The sequence below is a fragment of the Lithobates pipiens genome, unplaced genomic scaffold, assembly GCF_037356315.1.
Source record: "Lithobates pipiens isolate NorthernLeopardFrog02 unplaced genomic scaffold, aLitPip1_a1.2 Scaffold_28, whole genome shotgun sequence".
Classification (NCBI taxonomy): Eukaryota; Metazoa; Chordata; class Amphibia; order Anura; family Ranidae; genus Lithobates; species Lithobates pipiens.
The window spans coordinates 15,333,869-15,350,705 of record NW_027507789.1 but is presented as its reverse complement, the minus strand read 5'-3'; the positions used below and the strand labels follow the sequence as shown (position 1 = coordinate 15,350,705).

At 45.3% G+C, this 16,837-nt stretch overlaps 1 protein-coding gene across 1 annotated transcript in view; it reads right to left on the bottom strand.

The window, feature by feature from the left end:
- Positions 1 to 324: 324 nt before the first annotated feature.
- The window catches only part of LOC143935102 (alpha-N-acetylgalactosaminide alpha-2,6-sialyltransferase 2-like), a gene marked incomplete at its 3' end in the record, with an annotated part of 48,184 nt that continues 31,671 nt past the window's right edge, over positions 325 to 16,837 (bottom strand). The window contains 5 exon segments of the mRNA XM_077458729.1: positions 325 to 408; positions 818 to 921; positions 3,120 to 3,258; positions 6,646 to 6,811; positions 9,297 to 9,465. Coding sequence (XP_077314855.1) covers positions 325 to 408; positions 818 to 921; positions 3,120 to 3,258; positions 6,646 to 6,811; positions 9,297 to 9,465 — 662 coding nt within the window.

Below are 16,837 nucleotides of genomic sequence, written 5' to 3'. Positions count from 1 at the left end.
CAAAGCCAACATTTTTTAGGTTTTGAACAGAGCAGGGAAGAGGTTTTTTTTTTTTTTCTTCACTTCCGGCGTCCTGTTGGGGAAATTTCCCTTTTACTTCTGTCTTGGAGACACGGCAGGAAGTACGAGGAAATCTCTCCAGTGATGGTAAATCCCCATTGTAGTCCTCAATGGCCACCTCAGGAAATAATAATCCGCATACACATATACCTTGTATGGACTCACTCCATTCACCTACAGAGAGGGGCGGGACTGGTACAGGTCAGCTGACCCATGGCTTGCGCCCCCTCGCCCTCAGACACTCTGGCATGGGCGTGGACTCACCTGTTCCTCAGGTAACGCATGAAGTCCGGGTGCAGGATCTTGAAATGTTCCGTCGTCAGGTTTGTGCCAAAATAGCGCGCCGGACTGTGGAAGAGAAGAGCGATCAGAGATCAGATGGGAGGGGGGGGAAAATCAGCCGCAACCCCACATTTCAAATTGTAAAATTTTAATTCAGCTTTATCAGTATAAAATTAGAAAATTTCCCTGTGTTTCTTCTAATAGATCAGTTCCCGTATCATCACCTCCATCTAGTGGCCAAAATGCTGCATCGATTCCTGAAGTTCCTCAATGAGAGAACATACTGCATTGTGGCCACTAGATGGAGCTGGTGATACAGGAACTGATCTATTAGAAGAAATATATTAAGAAATGTTGTTCACCTTTGCATGAATGCTTCTGACATTCGTCCCAATGAAGGTTTTACAAACGGACCCCCGTAGTGTATGGGCAGCCTTTGAGAAACGGAGATTGCATGGAAAGTCCATCTACTTACTCTTTGCCCTTATCCCGGCCTCGGTCGATGATGCTGTTGGTAAGGGCGGCTCGGACTAATAAATAATCTCTGTCGTGATCCGGTAAGAGGACGAATCGGGTTTCCTGTTGAGGGTAAACGACATGCGAAGGTGAAGGCGGGATTTAAAGGACATGCACGCCTAAATTTCCACCCCATCCCCCCACCGTCTTTACGAATACAAATCACACCTCCCTGTAGTTGCTGACAAATTACAACTTATTTCAGTTTTTGAAGCGGCAGCATCCAAAATTATTTTACCAAATTTTTTTTTTTTTTTTTACCGTCAGATTCTGGGAATCTGAAATCCTCCCCGCCATTCACGGTGGAGCAGACCTGCACTTGTCTCTGTCCTTGATATTCCCGAGTCTGATAGTTAGAATAAAACTGACTGGAAGTTCTATAGGACAAAGTATATTAAATATACTCACTGTACCTTACTCCAACTTTGTCTCGGTTGGCGCCACCATCCTTCTGGGGAGATTCCGGGGGAAGACTGGGCAGCCCAAACAACACCAGAAGGGGATCCCGTACTGTGTTGGACCATCATCTTCCAGGATTGGGGATACTCTGTATCCTCCGGGATCTCGTCAGAAGGATGGTGATGTCTCCCCCTGCTGGAGGAATTGTATTGCCTTACCTTTTATATTTTATTGCAACATTTTGGAATGTTGGGGGGGGGGGGGGCAAAGTGAATAATTAAACCTTGCTTGTAGTGAAATGATAGGGATATTGCATATTTCATATCAGTGGTGACCTGTAATGCAGGGCGCATGGGCGCCACCCCCAGGTCTGTCTTTAATATTGATTGGACCCTGGGCAAACTTTTTCTTGGGGCCAATCATTACCGCTCGCTGACTGGCTGCTAGAGGTTACAGCAGACGTTATGGCTCACTGATTATTTGCTAGACGTTACAGCACATGCCTTCTGCCTTTTGATTGGTTGATAGATATTACTGTACATCAATACTGCTCACTGACTGGTTGCTAGAGGTTACTGGACATCCTTACCACTCACCAATTAGTTGCTAGAGATTACTGCTTACTAATTGGTTGCTAGAGGTTACTGGACATTCTTACCACTCACCAACTAGTTGCTAGAGGTTACTGCACATTATTACTGCTTACTAATTGGTTGCTAGAGGTTACTGATAATCCTTTACTACTCAATGATTGGTTGCAAGAGGTTAGTGCACATCATTACTGCTCACTGATTGGTTGCTAAAGATTATAGCACATCATCTCACTGCCTGCACACCATGGACTGGCAGATCTTTCCTTATATTCAAGATCTATAACCCACAGCCAAGGTCTTTGTCTTATCCAGAGCTTTATCATGTAACAAGCATGCATCTGGTCTGATTGCCTGGCCACGCCTTTATGGAGGGATCCGTGGTAGAAACAGCATCTTTAGTTCAGTATTCTTGTTATATTTTCTAATATCTATATCTGTCATTACTTTTAATGTTATGCTTTTAAGAATTTCTGTGATCTCTCTTTGCACATATGAAACACCAGCCAAAAACGTGACAAAGCACTGTATCCTTTTTAAACCTTCATTCATTAAACCCACCAACTGCTTAAATTGAGGGGACTGGAAAATATAGTTTTGCTCTGTGGGCGGCCAGCCAAATGACACTGTAGGCAATGTATTTATAGAAAATTCACAGAGCTATTCATCCTGCATGCCATTTGTTCCATGGGAATGGTGGCAGAATTTAAATGTTACTGAGTTATTTCCTCTCCAGGTCAGAATATTTCATTCATATACAAATACAGTGAATTGGGAAAATACTGCATTATGGCAACTAGATGGAGCCGATGATCAGAGGAAGTAAATGCTTATTTCATACGATCATCAGCTCCATCTAGTGGTCATAATGCAGTATTTTCTTCATATTATTCTTGTGAATGAAGAACCTCCTTAGAACTTGGAGAGACGCTAGCTTAGTAACATTTCATTTTGTGGCCATTCACACAGGTCAAATTACATGCAGTTTCACAGGGAAATTATAAAAAAATAAAATAAGTACACCCCTAAATGAAAAAACAAAACCACCCAAAATACACACAAAAAAACACGTAAAAGGATAAAATAATAGGTTTCTCTCCAGAACATGATGAAAAATTAGAGCTTCTGCTCCATAGAACCAATCCCTAAAAACACCGGAGCTTCCTCTCATACAAGGAGGGGGCGTGGCTTCATACTTGGCACAAATGTGGGATACTTGAAATGCGGTGGGGGAGGGGCAAATATCTATATTGAAAATGCCGCTCGTCTTACCACTGTGCGCGGTATGCTCTTGAACCCTCGATGCCCATAGGCCATTAATGAGTTCATCATGGTGTTTGTGCCAAAGAAATAGAAGGAAGTGCGATTGCCAACATCCATTTCAAAACCAGTGATAATGGCCCCGTTCACCCTGCAGGTAACAGACACAACCGTTAGAAAGCGCCCGGCATGCCAGGACACGTCATTGGTGAGAAGGAACATAAATACGTCCAAGAGTCTGCACACTGATATACATCATTTATTATTATTGTTATTGTTATTGTTATTGTTATTATTATTATACATCATTTATAAAAAGTTTTGTAGAAAAACAGGGATTCTTGGTCAGCCTATAGTGCAATCCATATTTATGCTGACCAACTGCGTCAAAGTGATCCCTCTCCTGGCCAACGGCGTCAGTGATCCCTCTCCTGGCCAACGGCCTCAGTGATCCCTCTCCTGGCCAACGGCGTCGGTGATCCCTCTCCTGGCCAAGGGCGTCCTAGTGATCCCTGTCTGGCCAAGGGCGTCCTAGTGATCCCTCTCCTGGCCAACGGCGTCCTAGTGATCCCTGTCTGGCCAAGGGCGTCCTAGTGATCCCTCTCCTGGCCAACGGCGTCCTAGTGATCCCTGTCTGGCCAAGGGCGTCCTAGTGATCCCTGTCTGGCCAAGGGCGTCCTAGTGATCCCTGTCTGGCCAAGGGCGTCCTAGTGATCCCTGTCTGGCCAAGGGCATCCTAGTGATCCCTGTCTGGCCAAGGGCGTCCTAGTGATCCCTGTCTGGCCAACGGCGTCCTAGTGATCCCTGTCTGGCCAACTGCGTTGGTGATCCCTCTCTGGCCATCAAGGAAAGAAGGGAGACACCACTGAGCTTTGTCCTGGCTGTAGAGGTCTGCAGATTCTGGAGGGACTCTGCTGTTGCTGCCGTCTCTGAGAGATTTACTGAAAGCTGCATGTGACTCAATGTGTCATCAACCACACAAAATGAATATTTTAATTCTGTTGGGATTTGGCTTTAGTTGCATTCCACTTCTGAACACGAGGGAATTGCTCAGAGCTTCCATCTCTCCCATTGGAGGCCTGAGGGCTTGGAGAATGTGACAAGTCTTATTTTTATTTTCCACTCAACAAAATGTTGTTTGAGCTTTTCAATCTTGGATGGAATAGAGAAGGGTTAAAGTGGATGTAAACCTCCGACATGAAATCCGAACAAAGCATATCCCTCTATACTTGTCTCAGTCCAGAGCACTAAGTGTCATTTCTGTCTGCTGCCTCCTTCCTTTGCTATCTACATGAGTCACTTCTGGCAAGTTTTTCTGACACCAAGAGATAAAATGGTGACATGGAAGGGAGCTCCAGCACACAGCTTGTGGTTGACAGCCTCGGTTCCTGTGTGCTGTGCAAAGGCATTGGCAGGGGGTGTCTGGGCCCCCCTCCCCCCAACCACCGCAGTGCTGCTGGCTTCTCTCCCCCCTCCCTGGCTGCTGCGGGAATGTTTAAGGATGGAGAGTGAGGGAAGGGGCTAATCAATAAGTAATTTACTGGTCCCTTCCTTTTCTAAATGAACACACTCACTCACTGTGTTCAATCATAACTGAAGCATAGTAAACAGGGGCAGACTGACAACTCGTAGGGCCCCTGAGCAATAGGGGAAGATTATGGGGCCCCCGGGCAATAGGAGAAGATTATGGGGCCCCCAGGCAATAGGAGATTATGGGGCCCCCAGGCAATAGATTATGGTGCCACACAGTGTACACACACACTTACAGTATACACACACAGACACACACAGAATACACATGCACACACTGAAAATGTACTGGAGAGGCCGGGCAGCTATAATCTTGGGATTTAAAAAAAAAAACACAGATTTTATCATGCTGTCCCTCGTTTTATTGAGGCTGGCAACCCTGATGGGGGGGCCCCTTAGTGGCATGGGGCCCTCAGGCAGTGCCTGAGTGCCCGGATGGTCAGTCCGCCTCTGGTAGTAAACTATGTCTTCTATGCCTCGGTTTGGGAATGAACAGGAAGCCGCTCAGCAATGCGAACTTCCCATTCATTCACTTTCCAGTACAGCTGAGGCTGCAGAGAAAGTCATGTGTATTTTAAGCTTTGAGGTGCACACCTATGATGCTGTGTTAAAGGGGGAATGGGGGGGGTCCCTTCTCTCCGATCACCCCCTAAGAGCTCTCCTCACTGACCTCCTGCAGAGTGTAATTTCAGCTTTTTCCGGCCCCTTTCTTCTGAACTCGCAGACCAACTTTATAAATTCAGCACTTGAGAAGTAGAGATGAAGAGAATGCTGCAGATAAACGGGTACAACTTATGTAGGAGGATTTGTTTCATCTCAGTGTACCACCCGAGGCCAGTCACTTCACTGGGGATATGGAGGGTTTACAACCACTTTAGATCCATCAGAATTTTTTTCCTTCTTTTTATTTTTTGCTGTCTGCGTCCTTTTTGGGAGATTTCCCTTTTAATTCTATCTGGGGATACAAGAGTGATGGGGAATCTCTTCCTAGAGCTCAGTCTGGCACAGGTTTACCTATGTCACCTATTCCCGGCTGACCCAGAGGCAATAAAATTAGGGTGGAGAGGGTGCAGTGAGGGCGGACGTCTCTCTTGTCTCTGCACTCCGGCTGTCTCCCGCAATTCCAATCTGTCAAAACACAGATAAGACCCGCTGATGGTTCACAATCCCAAATCCGCTGTCCATGTGCCAGCTGTCCCTACACTTTTGCAGAAGCTCCTGAACAGCAGAGGGCAGCTGTTTTATGGACATCAAGCCCCATTCATTGCACTGGGAGGGTCCATCTCAGACATTTATTATTGTTTTTAAGTTGTAACCCCAATAAAAAAGAAAATACAAGCCAATTTTGCCATCTTCGCCTTGGGTGTCGCTTGTCCCGGCACTGCCAACAATTGCAACATTTTCGATTTCCTATCATTTCCCGTCCCTGCGACCAATGTCCACCAAGACCAATGATGTCAATCTCCCCAATGTGAGCAGAGAAGACAATAAAAACATTAGGAAAAAAAAATTTGAAATGAAGTTTGGCTTTAAAATTCTAGCCAAAAATATTGGAGAAAGGGGTGGAGCTAGAGTTTTTTGTTTTTTACTGTTGGTGTCGGGATGGGAAATGATTGAAAATACGGCGGCATAAAACAAAAACACTCTTTTATCAGAAGGGGGGTTAGAACTTGACGCAATGGTGGTGATTTACTGGAGAAGTAAAAATCTGGTGCAGCTGTGCATGGTAGCCAATCGGCTTCTTCAATCAAGCTTTGACCATAAAACCTGGAAGCTGATTGGTTACTATGAACAGCTGCTCCAGTTCTGGTAAATCTCCCCCCCAACGTTTCCATCCTAGAACAAACATGTTTCGCACCTTATGTACTGATGACGCAGACACCGGGAGAGAGGCCTGACCTTCTCGGTGGAGCCTTTTAGAAGGAGTTTGAAAATGTAAAATTCACAAGAAATGTATGTTGGCTATAAAAGATAGACTGGGGGGGGGGGGGGGCTTCCACAGACATACCTGAAGACGTAGTCATGGCTGTCAATCTCTTTGCCCATTCTAGATCCATTCAGGATTCCAGCGTTGCCCACCACGGCACAACGAATGCAAGGGGAAGTCCTGTTCCAGGTGTCGAACATATAGCCGTTGCCCGTGGAGTTCATCAAGTTGAGCGTTTCGTTGAGAACTGCAGAGATACAGCAAATCATGAGATGTCCAGGTAAGAAAAAAAGCATGCTTCTTACTGTTAGATAAGTAAACAATTCTTCTTACTGTTGATATACTGTAGAAACCATGAGATCACCAGGATGTGTCCAGGATGAGGTCAACACTTCCAAGACAACCTCCAACACAAACATATTTTAAAATGTATTTTTTTTTTTCTCCAAAGGTTGTATTTGTTGGCTGAACTCTAGAGAAGTGCTAAGTCTATGAAACAATGGACAACTGGTCCACTTCCAAATGGCCTTCCTTTTTAATAATTTATTTCAAGCTCTGGCCCACAAAAATACACCATATGGCCAAAAGGCTTGTGATATATGTATGTGGTCAGGACACTTGAGTTCCTCCACTCCACCCTTCTTGGATGGCTTCCTACAAAATTCCATTAAGCCAAAAGAGCATTTGTGAGGTCAGTGTCGGATGTACCTATACGAGGAAGGAGGTTCTGATTCCCCTATATAGATCTTTCGTGAGACCTCATTTAGAATGCTGTGTCCAGTTCTGGAGACCTCGCTTACAAAAAGATATTTATCAGATAGAACGAGTCCAGAGGCGGGTAACAAAAATGGTGAAAGGTTTGGGGATAATGCATATCGAGAGCGATTTCGGGAACTTATTATGTAAAGTCTGGAGGAAAGAAGGAAAAGGGGAGAAATTATTAAAACCTTTCAATGCATCAAGGGGGCGAATAAGGTTCAGGGAGGCGGTCTTTTCAATATGAAACCAAAATCAAGAACACGGGGGCCATGACCTCAAACTGGAGGAAAGTTAAAAACTAATCTTAGAAAGTATTATTTTACTGAAAGGGTGGTTGATTATTGGAACAAACTACCAACCGAGGTAGTGAGACAGTCAACAGTAAACGGCTTCAAACGTGCTTGGGATAAACATAAATCTATAGCCAGACAACGAGGTTAATGGGAAAAAAAAATGGACAGACTCAATGGACTACTCAAGTCTTTTTTTTTTTCTGCTGTCAATTTTCTATGCTTCCATGTTGGATGAGAAGACCTGGCTCGCATGTTAGGCCTCACTTTGGGCATCAGGAAAAGACCTGACTTGTAGTCAACATTCCAATCAATCCCAAAGGTGACCAGTAGGCAAAAACTGGTCACACCATACCTTTATGGAGCTGGCTTTGTACAGAGGGGATGGGGGGGGGGGGGGGTCACAGTCATTTCTTTATGGAGCTGGCTTTGTACAGATGGATGGGGGGGGGGGGGGGGTCACAGTCATGTCTTTATGGAGCTGGCTTTGTACAGAGGGGATGGGGGGGGGGGGGGGAGGGGGCACAGTCATGTCTTTATGGAGCTGGCTTTGTACACAGGGGAGGGGTCACAGTCATGTCTTTATGGCGCTGGCTTTGTACACGGGGAGGGGGCACAGTCATGTCTTTATGGAGCTGGCTTTGTACACAGGGGAGGGGGCACAGTCAAGTCTTTATGGCGCTGGCTTTGTACACAGGGGAGGGGGCACAGTCAAGTCTTTATGGCGTTGGCTTTGTACACAGGGGAGGGGACACAGTCAAGTCTTTATGGTGCTGGCTTTGTACACAGGGGAGGGGGCACAGTCATGTCTGTATGGAGCTGGTTTTGTACACGGGGGCACAGTCATGTCTTTATGGAGCTGGCTTGGTACACGGGGGGCACAGTCATGTCTGTATGGAGCTGGCTTTGTGCACAGGGGGGCACAGTCATGTCTTTATGGCACTGGCTTTGTACACAGGGGAGGGGGCACAGTCATGTCTTTATGGCGCTGGCTTTGTACACAAGGGAGGGGGCACAGTCATGTCTTTATGGAGCTGGCTTTGTACACAGGGGAGGGGGCACAGTCATGTCTTTATGGCGCTGGCTTTGTACACAGGGGAGGGGGCACAGTCCTGTCTTTATGGAGCTGGCTTTGTACACAGGGGAGGGGGCACAGTCATGTCTTTATGGAGCTGGTTTGGTACACAGGGGGGCACATTCATGCTGGAACAGAGAAGGGTCTTCCCCAAACTGTTACCACAAGGTTAAAAGATCACAATTGTCTACAATGTCTTTGTATGGTGGAGTATTACCAGGACCCTTCATTGGAAACACTTGGTACCCATCATTTGGAGGGGTGTCACTGTCTACATACTCTTGGCCATATAGGTAGATGGGATGGCGAGGTGTCTACTAACTCTGGACCTGCCTGAGGTGGTTTGAGCATCCTGCACAGGTTCTCCACTAGATCGGCTCTAGCTTGAAAAGGAGGCCCTGGGGCAATTCTATGCCTGCCAAAATCTCTCTTTCTGCACAGGCCTGGAAACATGGATTCTGTGGCCATTGTAAAGCAAGTAGTGGCTAATCTGCTGGCCCTCTCATTGGGGTCTCCTGGATGTAAAATCTGGGTACATGCCTGAATTATATGAAAACAATGAACAAATTGCACAGTCTAGGGACAATGCAGGAGTGTCCAATACTTACTGTCCCACGTGACGCCCATCCAACCTTGGGCTCCAGAAAATTTTCGAAGTCTTTCGTATTCTGACTCCTGAGCATGTTTCTTCCATTGCAGCACCGGCACCGTCTCCAAAAACTTGTCCTTTAAGTTCTCTGCATTCTTGAACTTTTCTCTTGTGCGGTTGGGACATTGCTGCAGGGGTGTAGGAAATGGGGAAACGGGAATACGTTAGAGGTTGGTACAGTTTTTCGCCAAAGAACTAAATCCACTGGAATGTACTATATGGAGGCGCTGCCTTCGAGGAGGTTGAAGTCCCAGGTCTATGTACCCCAAGTCCCCCGGAGACTCTGTGGGGGGGCTATTTGAAAGTGGGTTGGGCTTTTTACTCCTCAAATTCTTGAAATAGTACCCGTTTAAAGGGTATATATGGTATAGTTGAAAGGTCTATCACGGTTAAAGGTCACTGCCAAAGATGTCCAAAAAACGGACCTCTGTTTCTCTGCAGGCTTCTGATTGAACGCCAGTCTACAGAGAAAGGAAATGTTTTGGCATCCAGTACCTGAATACTATTGCCATGGTTGAAAGAAAGCAAACCACTTTTTTAGAAGCTTAAGAAAATGATTTTGTTGCTGCAACAATTATATCTACAGTTTGATTTTAACAGCACCAAATTACAATCTGCTTTCTGCAACAACTGAGTATGTTATATTACCTTATGGCCAAAGTATTTTTCTTTTATTGCTCAGTGTAAAGATGGATGGTAGAGTGCATAATAGCAAGTGTTTTACCCTTTACCTAAAATGCTGGAATGTATGCACATCTTGGGGCAGTTGATGTTCCGGTATTCTGGCAGGACTGCGGCAAAGTTTTCATTGCGAGGTCTGCAATGGTGCTCCCTAGGGATGCGGAGATGCGCCCCCTGGGCTGAATCTCGCTGCATGTGTTCAGGGCCGTCTTTAAGGCAGGGCAAAAGGGGCAGCTGCCCTGGGTCCTGTCATTGTTGTGGGGCCCAAAGCAGCTGCCTCATACTTGCCAACTATCCCAGTTTAAATTCCCTTTGTCCCTTGAAGTTTTAGTCCTCTGCTGTGTCCCAGTATCTCAGTGTGAAGTGCTGCTACTAATGCTGCCCAGCTCTGCCCTATTGTTGTGTACAGATGACTCACCTGCAGACTCTGTGTTTACATGGAAATGACTGGCATTCATATGTAAATAGCAGCCAGTGGCATTGATATGTAAATAAAGGCGACATTCATATGTATATCATGCTTCCCTGCATGAATTTATAGCAACTAACTAACAAGCATAAATAGTTTGCTGTAACCTCTAGCAACTAATCAGTGAGCTGTAATGTGTGCTGTAACTTCTAGCAACCACTCAGTAAGCAGTAATGATATGTGGTAACCGCTGGCAACCAATCACAATTGCTGCCTGATCTGATACAGTAAACTGATTTTAAGTATAGCTTCTATTTATTGTATGTCTCAGAGCAGGTGGAGAGTGAAATTGCATGGGGGGGGGGGGGGGCAAGAACATTTTTGCCCAAAGTCCAATCGGTATTAAAGACGGCCCTGCGTGTGTTGTACCCGAAAAATGACCGGGCGGCAGATGTTTAGCATGAATGTGGTTTATACCGTCTGGGATTGGGCTGCCCACTAGAGAGAGCCTTTATAAAATATGAAAACCTGTTACAATGCGTTGGTAGTCTATACAATGTGATGCAATACACATGCTATACAATGCTATAATAAAAATGGCTTACTAACCGCTCAGAGCGTGCTCGCCGTAAAAAAAAATTTTTTTTTTTCCTTTTAGGTAAATATTGAAATTCTTTTTCTTGTGGAAAATCTGTGTAAATCTGTGCTTTTAATACGCATAAGGACAAAACCTATAACAACAAAGGCCGCCTATAAGTCATCTGTGACTGTGTATATATATATATATATATATATATACACACCAACAATCCAGCTTTGATTATTGAAAGGAGGGTGACACCTCAGTGACTTTCTTTGTGTCATTCAAGGCAAGTGAATGTTTACGAGTCCATTGAGGCCCCGTCCTCTGTCTATATTTGCAAAGCTTTCTTCAAAGATTCAGTTAGATGAAGGGCACAACCGCCAGATGAGGCAGATGCGTGCATATATGTGTGTGTGTGTGTGTGTGTGTGTGTGTGTGTGTGTGTGTGTGTGTGTGTGTGTGTCGCTACCTCGCCTAACTATAGATGCGTGCATATATGTGTGTGTGTGTGTGTGTGTGTCGCTACCTCGCCTAACTATAGATGCGTGCATATATGTGTGTGTGTGTGTCGCTACCTCGCCTAACTATAGATGCTTGCATATATGTGTGTGTGTGTGTGTGTGGCGCTACCTCGTCTAACTACAATCCTTAAGTGAAACAATTTCAATAAGTGAAAATTTCACTTATTTAAGGATTGTAGTTAAGTGAGGAAGTGCTACATATCATTTACAAATTGTACTGAGATCACTTTTATATGTTGGCAGCTTCCTGGTTCTTTTTATAGGTATTAGGTTGTGCGCACTAGTACTTCCCATATATGTGTGTGTGTGTGCGATCTATATATACAGTGCCTTGAAAAAGTATTCATACCCCCTGAAATTTTCCACATTTTTGTCATGTTACAATCAAAAAACGTAAACGTATTTTATGTGGTAGACCAACACAAAGTGGCACATGATTGTGAAGTGGAAGGAAAATGATAAATGGTTTTCAAATTTTTTTTACAAATAAATATGTGAAAAGTGTGACGTGCATTTGTATTCAGCCCACTTTACTCTGATACCTCCTAACTAAAGTCTAGTGGAATCGATTGCCTTCAGAAGTCACTTAATTATCAAATTATTAAATAGAGGGACATTTTTGCCCGTTCTTTTCAAAGTATCTCAAGCTCTGTCAGATTGGATGGAGAGCGTCTGTGAACAGTAATTTTCAAGTCTTGCCACTGTAGCGGATGACATATTGGACAAAATGTCATACGCATGTAAATTTAGTTTTATCCTCAGAACAGTAATGGTTCTGAGGGTTAATTACGTAGGTTGGCCTTGACATCAGTCTGGCCGGGCTGTGTTGGAAGTTCTGCCTGGTCATGTGAACGGTGAGGTGCACATGACAGGCCAGAACCAGGTCTGGCTGGGCGGTTTGAGTATCAACCTTCTCGGAACCAATCAGTGGGAATGCCGGACCTGCTGAGGAGTCTGGGAAAGAGGGGTACTTAAGATGTGTGGGTCACATGTTTAGGGGAGAGGAGTTCGTGAGACCTGTGTAGCCCCGTGAGGGGTCCCGGTCACGGGGTGTTCGACACCCCGCAACATGTTCCTTTTGGAAGCCCCTGATAGACCTGTCTGGTCTGGGGTAGGGATCCATCTGTTCCCGGGTCTCGGACCCTACTGGTCCGAGGCGCAGTAACTGAGGGAGGATTCAAGGTGTCCGGGTGTGCTCTCGGCTTGGAAAGGCACCACAGCTCGTGGAAGTGACCGGGGGAGGACTCTTCGGAGGAGGGCCAGCAAATGGCATCCTGAGAAGTGCCTGGTTACTGAGTTGGGAAGGACATTGACGAGTCCACGCTTTTCCAGTACCATTGAGGAGACGGGAAACGTTCCAGGTACTGAGGAAAAGGGTCCACATGTTTTCTGTGTCCCCCACATGGCTTCTCACAAATAGGATTCTTGTCGCTTTCTTCCAATAATGTCTTTCTTGTCACTCTTCCATAAAGGGCAGATTTGTGGAGAGACGACTAACAGTTGTCCTGTGGACAGATTCTCCCACCTGAGCTGTGGATCTCTGAAGCTCCTCCAGAGTTACCATGGACCTCTTGGCTCTTCTCTGATGAATGCTCTCCTTGCCCGGCCGGTCAGTTTAGGTGGACGGCCATGTCTTGGTAGGTTTGCAGTTGTGCCATGCTCTTTCCATTTTTGGATGATGGATTGAACAGAGCTCCATAAGATGTTCAAAGCTTGGGATATTTGTTTATAACCTAACCCTGCTTTACTCTTCTCCACAACTTTATCCCTGACCTGTCTGGTGTGTTCCTTGACCTTCATGATGCTGTTTGTTCACTAAGGTTCTCTAACAAACCTCTGAAGGCTTCACAGAACAGCTATATTTATACTGAGATTCAATTCCACACAGGTGGACTCCATTTACTAATTAGGTAAGTCTGAAGGAAATTGGTTCCCCTAGATTTTAGATAGGGGTATCAGAGTAAAGGGGGCTGAAAATAGATGCACGCCACACTTTTCACATATTTATTTGTAAACAAATTTTAAAACCTTTTTTTTTTTTTCCACTTCACAATTATGTGCCACTTTGTGTTGGTCTATCACATAAAATGCTAGCAAAATACATTTACATTTTTGGATATAACATGACAAAATGTGGAAAATGTCAAGGGGTATGAATACTTTTTCAAGGCACTGTATATCATCTGCTGCAATGTATTACATTTTGTTTTTGGATTTAAATACACTTTAAAAGCAAACGTATCCTTTTAAAATGTAGCCAAGTCCAGGCCTAATGGTGACCTCCAGAGTTGGGGACAGCTGACCTCCTTCTGTGTAGAGTGTGTTACAAGGCATGGTGGGTGCAATGTAACGTAGATTAATCAGCGCTAGACACTACTTCAATGCAAAGAGATTTATTATCTCTTGAAAAGAACTGTGGGAGAGAGGATTAGGACCACGACACCCTTTAGTGGGTGCAATGTTAATTAGCAGACTCCGGGACTTCTATAGGTAGACAAGCATGCAGGGAAATGCACGCAGCCAGACACCACTTCTGCATGTGTAGACATGACATGGTGTCCCCTATCACAACAATCTTGAACAGTTTCTAACAAAGGTTGTAATGAACTCTTTCACTTCCTCCACAATCTCCTTGTTTAGATCTTCACTCTACTGAGCTCCCAATTTATCACCTAGACCCGCTGATCCACTGCCACTGGATCTCCTGAGCTCTTCCAATCTTCTCACTGAGTATCTTCCTCAAGCGTCACCCCCTCGTCCCTGTTGGGTCCCTAGCTTGGCACTCACAGATGCTCCTCAAGCACCACCCCACTGGCCTGTTCAGTCTTGGGCCTGACGCACAATAATGCTCTGCAAGCGTCACCCCTACTGGCTGGGTCCCTGATTTGACACCTGCTGATGTTTCCCAATTCTTCACTGTCCCCAGTTGGTTAGAGTACTGCTCTGGTACTTGCTTCAGCTACTCGCAGTGGTCCCTTACTGGTGTCGGCTTCCCTTCTACCTCCGACCACGACAGGTTCTCCGGACGGCAGGACCGTTACTTCTGGTTGGATTGCAAGCCGCAATCCAAACCTGACGCTGATCTCTTGCTTCTGGATAGGCCCTCGGACAGCCTAGCAGCCAGATGTCCCCAGGATAGGCCTCAGGCTCTGGCCTAGCAGCCCGGGGCAGCACAACACCTGCCCACCCAGACAGTCATCTAGGTGGCACAGAAAAATCCCAATTAACTGAGCTCCACCCAAATAAATAGGCTCTCCACAGCAGGCAAAGGGACCTAAGAAAATACCTGCCCATTGAATGAGACACCCCATCTATTCCTAATCTGTCCTTACAATGCCCTTGTCTTATCTAATACCACCAGATACCCGGCCATCTAGTGACAGAAGAGAGAAGTGCAGGTATTTTAGAATTAGGGTGAAATCAATTGATCCCCTATCAATTGACCAAGGCAACTATCACTTGGCAGGTAAATTTGTTAGCAACCCTGCCTAGACATCAGGATGCTACAAAAGCATTAAGGGAATTTTTGGGTGGCCATTATCAATGTGGGGATGTTCATAGCCCAGGGGTATGTACTTTTTCATCTGTAGTATAAATGATTAAAGTTGACTATTAAAGTGGTTGTAAACCCTTACAAACCACTTTGACCTACAGGTAAGCCTAGATTAAGGCTTACCTGTAGGTCCAAGAAATATCTCCTAAACCTACACGGTTTAGGAGATATTTGCCAAAAGACAGGCACCGCTGTCTATGGCGCATGCGCCGTAGACAGCGGCACGCAGGCGCACTGAGCGCGCCGCTGTCAGCGGCGATATGCAGCAAGTGGCGGCTCCCGTGCGCATGCCATGACATCATTGCGGCTCCGTCGAATGACGGCGCCGGAGCAGCGAGACCCACCAAGAAGATGGAGGCTCTGTACACAAGGGGACATCGGTGACATCGCTGGCTCCTGTGTCAGGTAAGTGACACATAATGGACTACTATGCGATGCACAGTAGTCCATTATGCTTTACCTTTGCAGGGAATCAAAGAGGAAGTAAACCCATAATGTATGCAGTAAGTTAGGGGTTAATTAAATCTAAATTGTAAGTTGTTCTTGCAAGATCTAGGTTCTCCCATAGCTCTATGGAAAACGCCCCACTTCACTAATAATGGAGAACAGTGGTGTGGGGGGAAAACCCCTTGCATAGCTAACAGCGCAGAACTTCATACAAGGGGAGGACTGGTAGCACAAGACGTAAGGGAAGTTTAATTAATTATTGTGATATAAAACAAGTTATAACAAGCTGTGGATATCCATAATAAAAAGTCACGGTCCTCTATAACAAATCATAACCTGTTATGATAACATATCTTATATCAAAGGACAAGTTACTGATTGATGGGACATGCTTGGGCCTGGCCAGCGTCCCGTTTCCTCAACATAGTCACCCACTGTTAATACACAGAAACCAGAGGTTACTAGGGGTTCCGTTAGCATTGGGCAATTTCTGCCTCTCAGATAAGTTCCCACCGACACCATTGATCTTTTTAGAGATCTGTATAAGGAGGTAATTCTTCCCAATGACCACAAGTGTGAGGACCATTCCTCTCACTGACCATCACACTAATGTATCATGAGTTGTGAATTTCTAATTTTTAGCAGGGGTTCCTTGAGCCCGGAGAACCATTTCAAGGGTTCCTCTGTGTTGAAAAGGTTGAGAAAGGCTGGCCTAGATGGTCATATGTAGCATTGCATTATGAACCAATGTAATGCTGCCTGTAATTGATTGCATTTAGATGAGATTAACTGTTAAGTATCGGTAAATAAAGATAATCATTTGCTTTCAAGCCACTTTGTTTCGTGTCCTGTTAGGCAATACATCATCAGGTTTCATTTCTCGTTGTTGTGATAGTTGCATAGTAACCATCCATTAAAAAAATACTTTGAATTCCTTTCTGTAGCTGAGCCCTGATCCTGGAGTTGTAATCATATTTTAGGATTATGTAGTGAAGGACATCTTTTATCCAGGTTACCTCTCTGTTCCCACAATCGGTAATTTAGAGCAGAACATCGATCGACATCCCCCTCCACAGCGACGAACATAAACTCTGGTGACCGCGAGTGCTCAGCAGCTCCTTGCTACCTATGATATCTCTTACAGGGGACTCTCCACAGATCAGTGCAGTCACTCGCTCATGCTTCAGGGGGTAGTCATTGTACACAGAACAAAAATAAATCAGAAACTGTTTGCTCTTCTTGGGCTTTCCAGATCAGAGCCATCCCTCACCTGTTTCGTGGCTAGTAAGTGCTCTGGGAGCCTCGA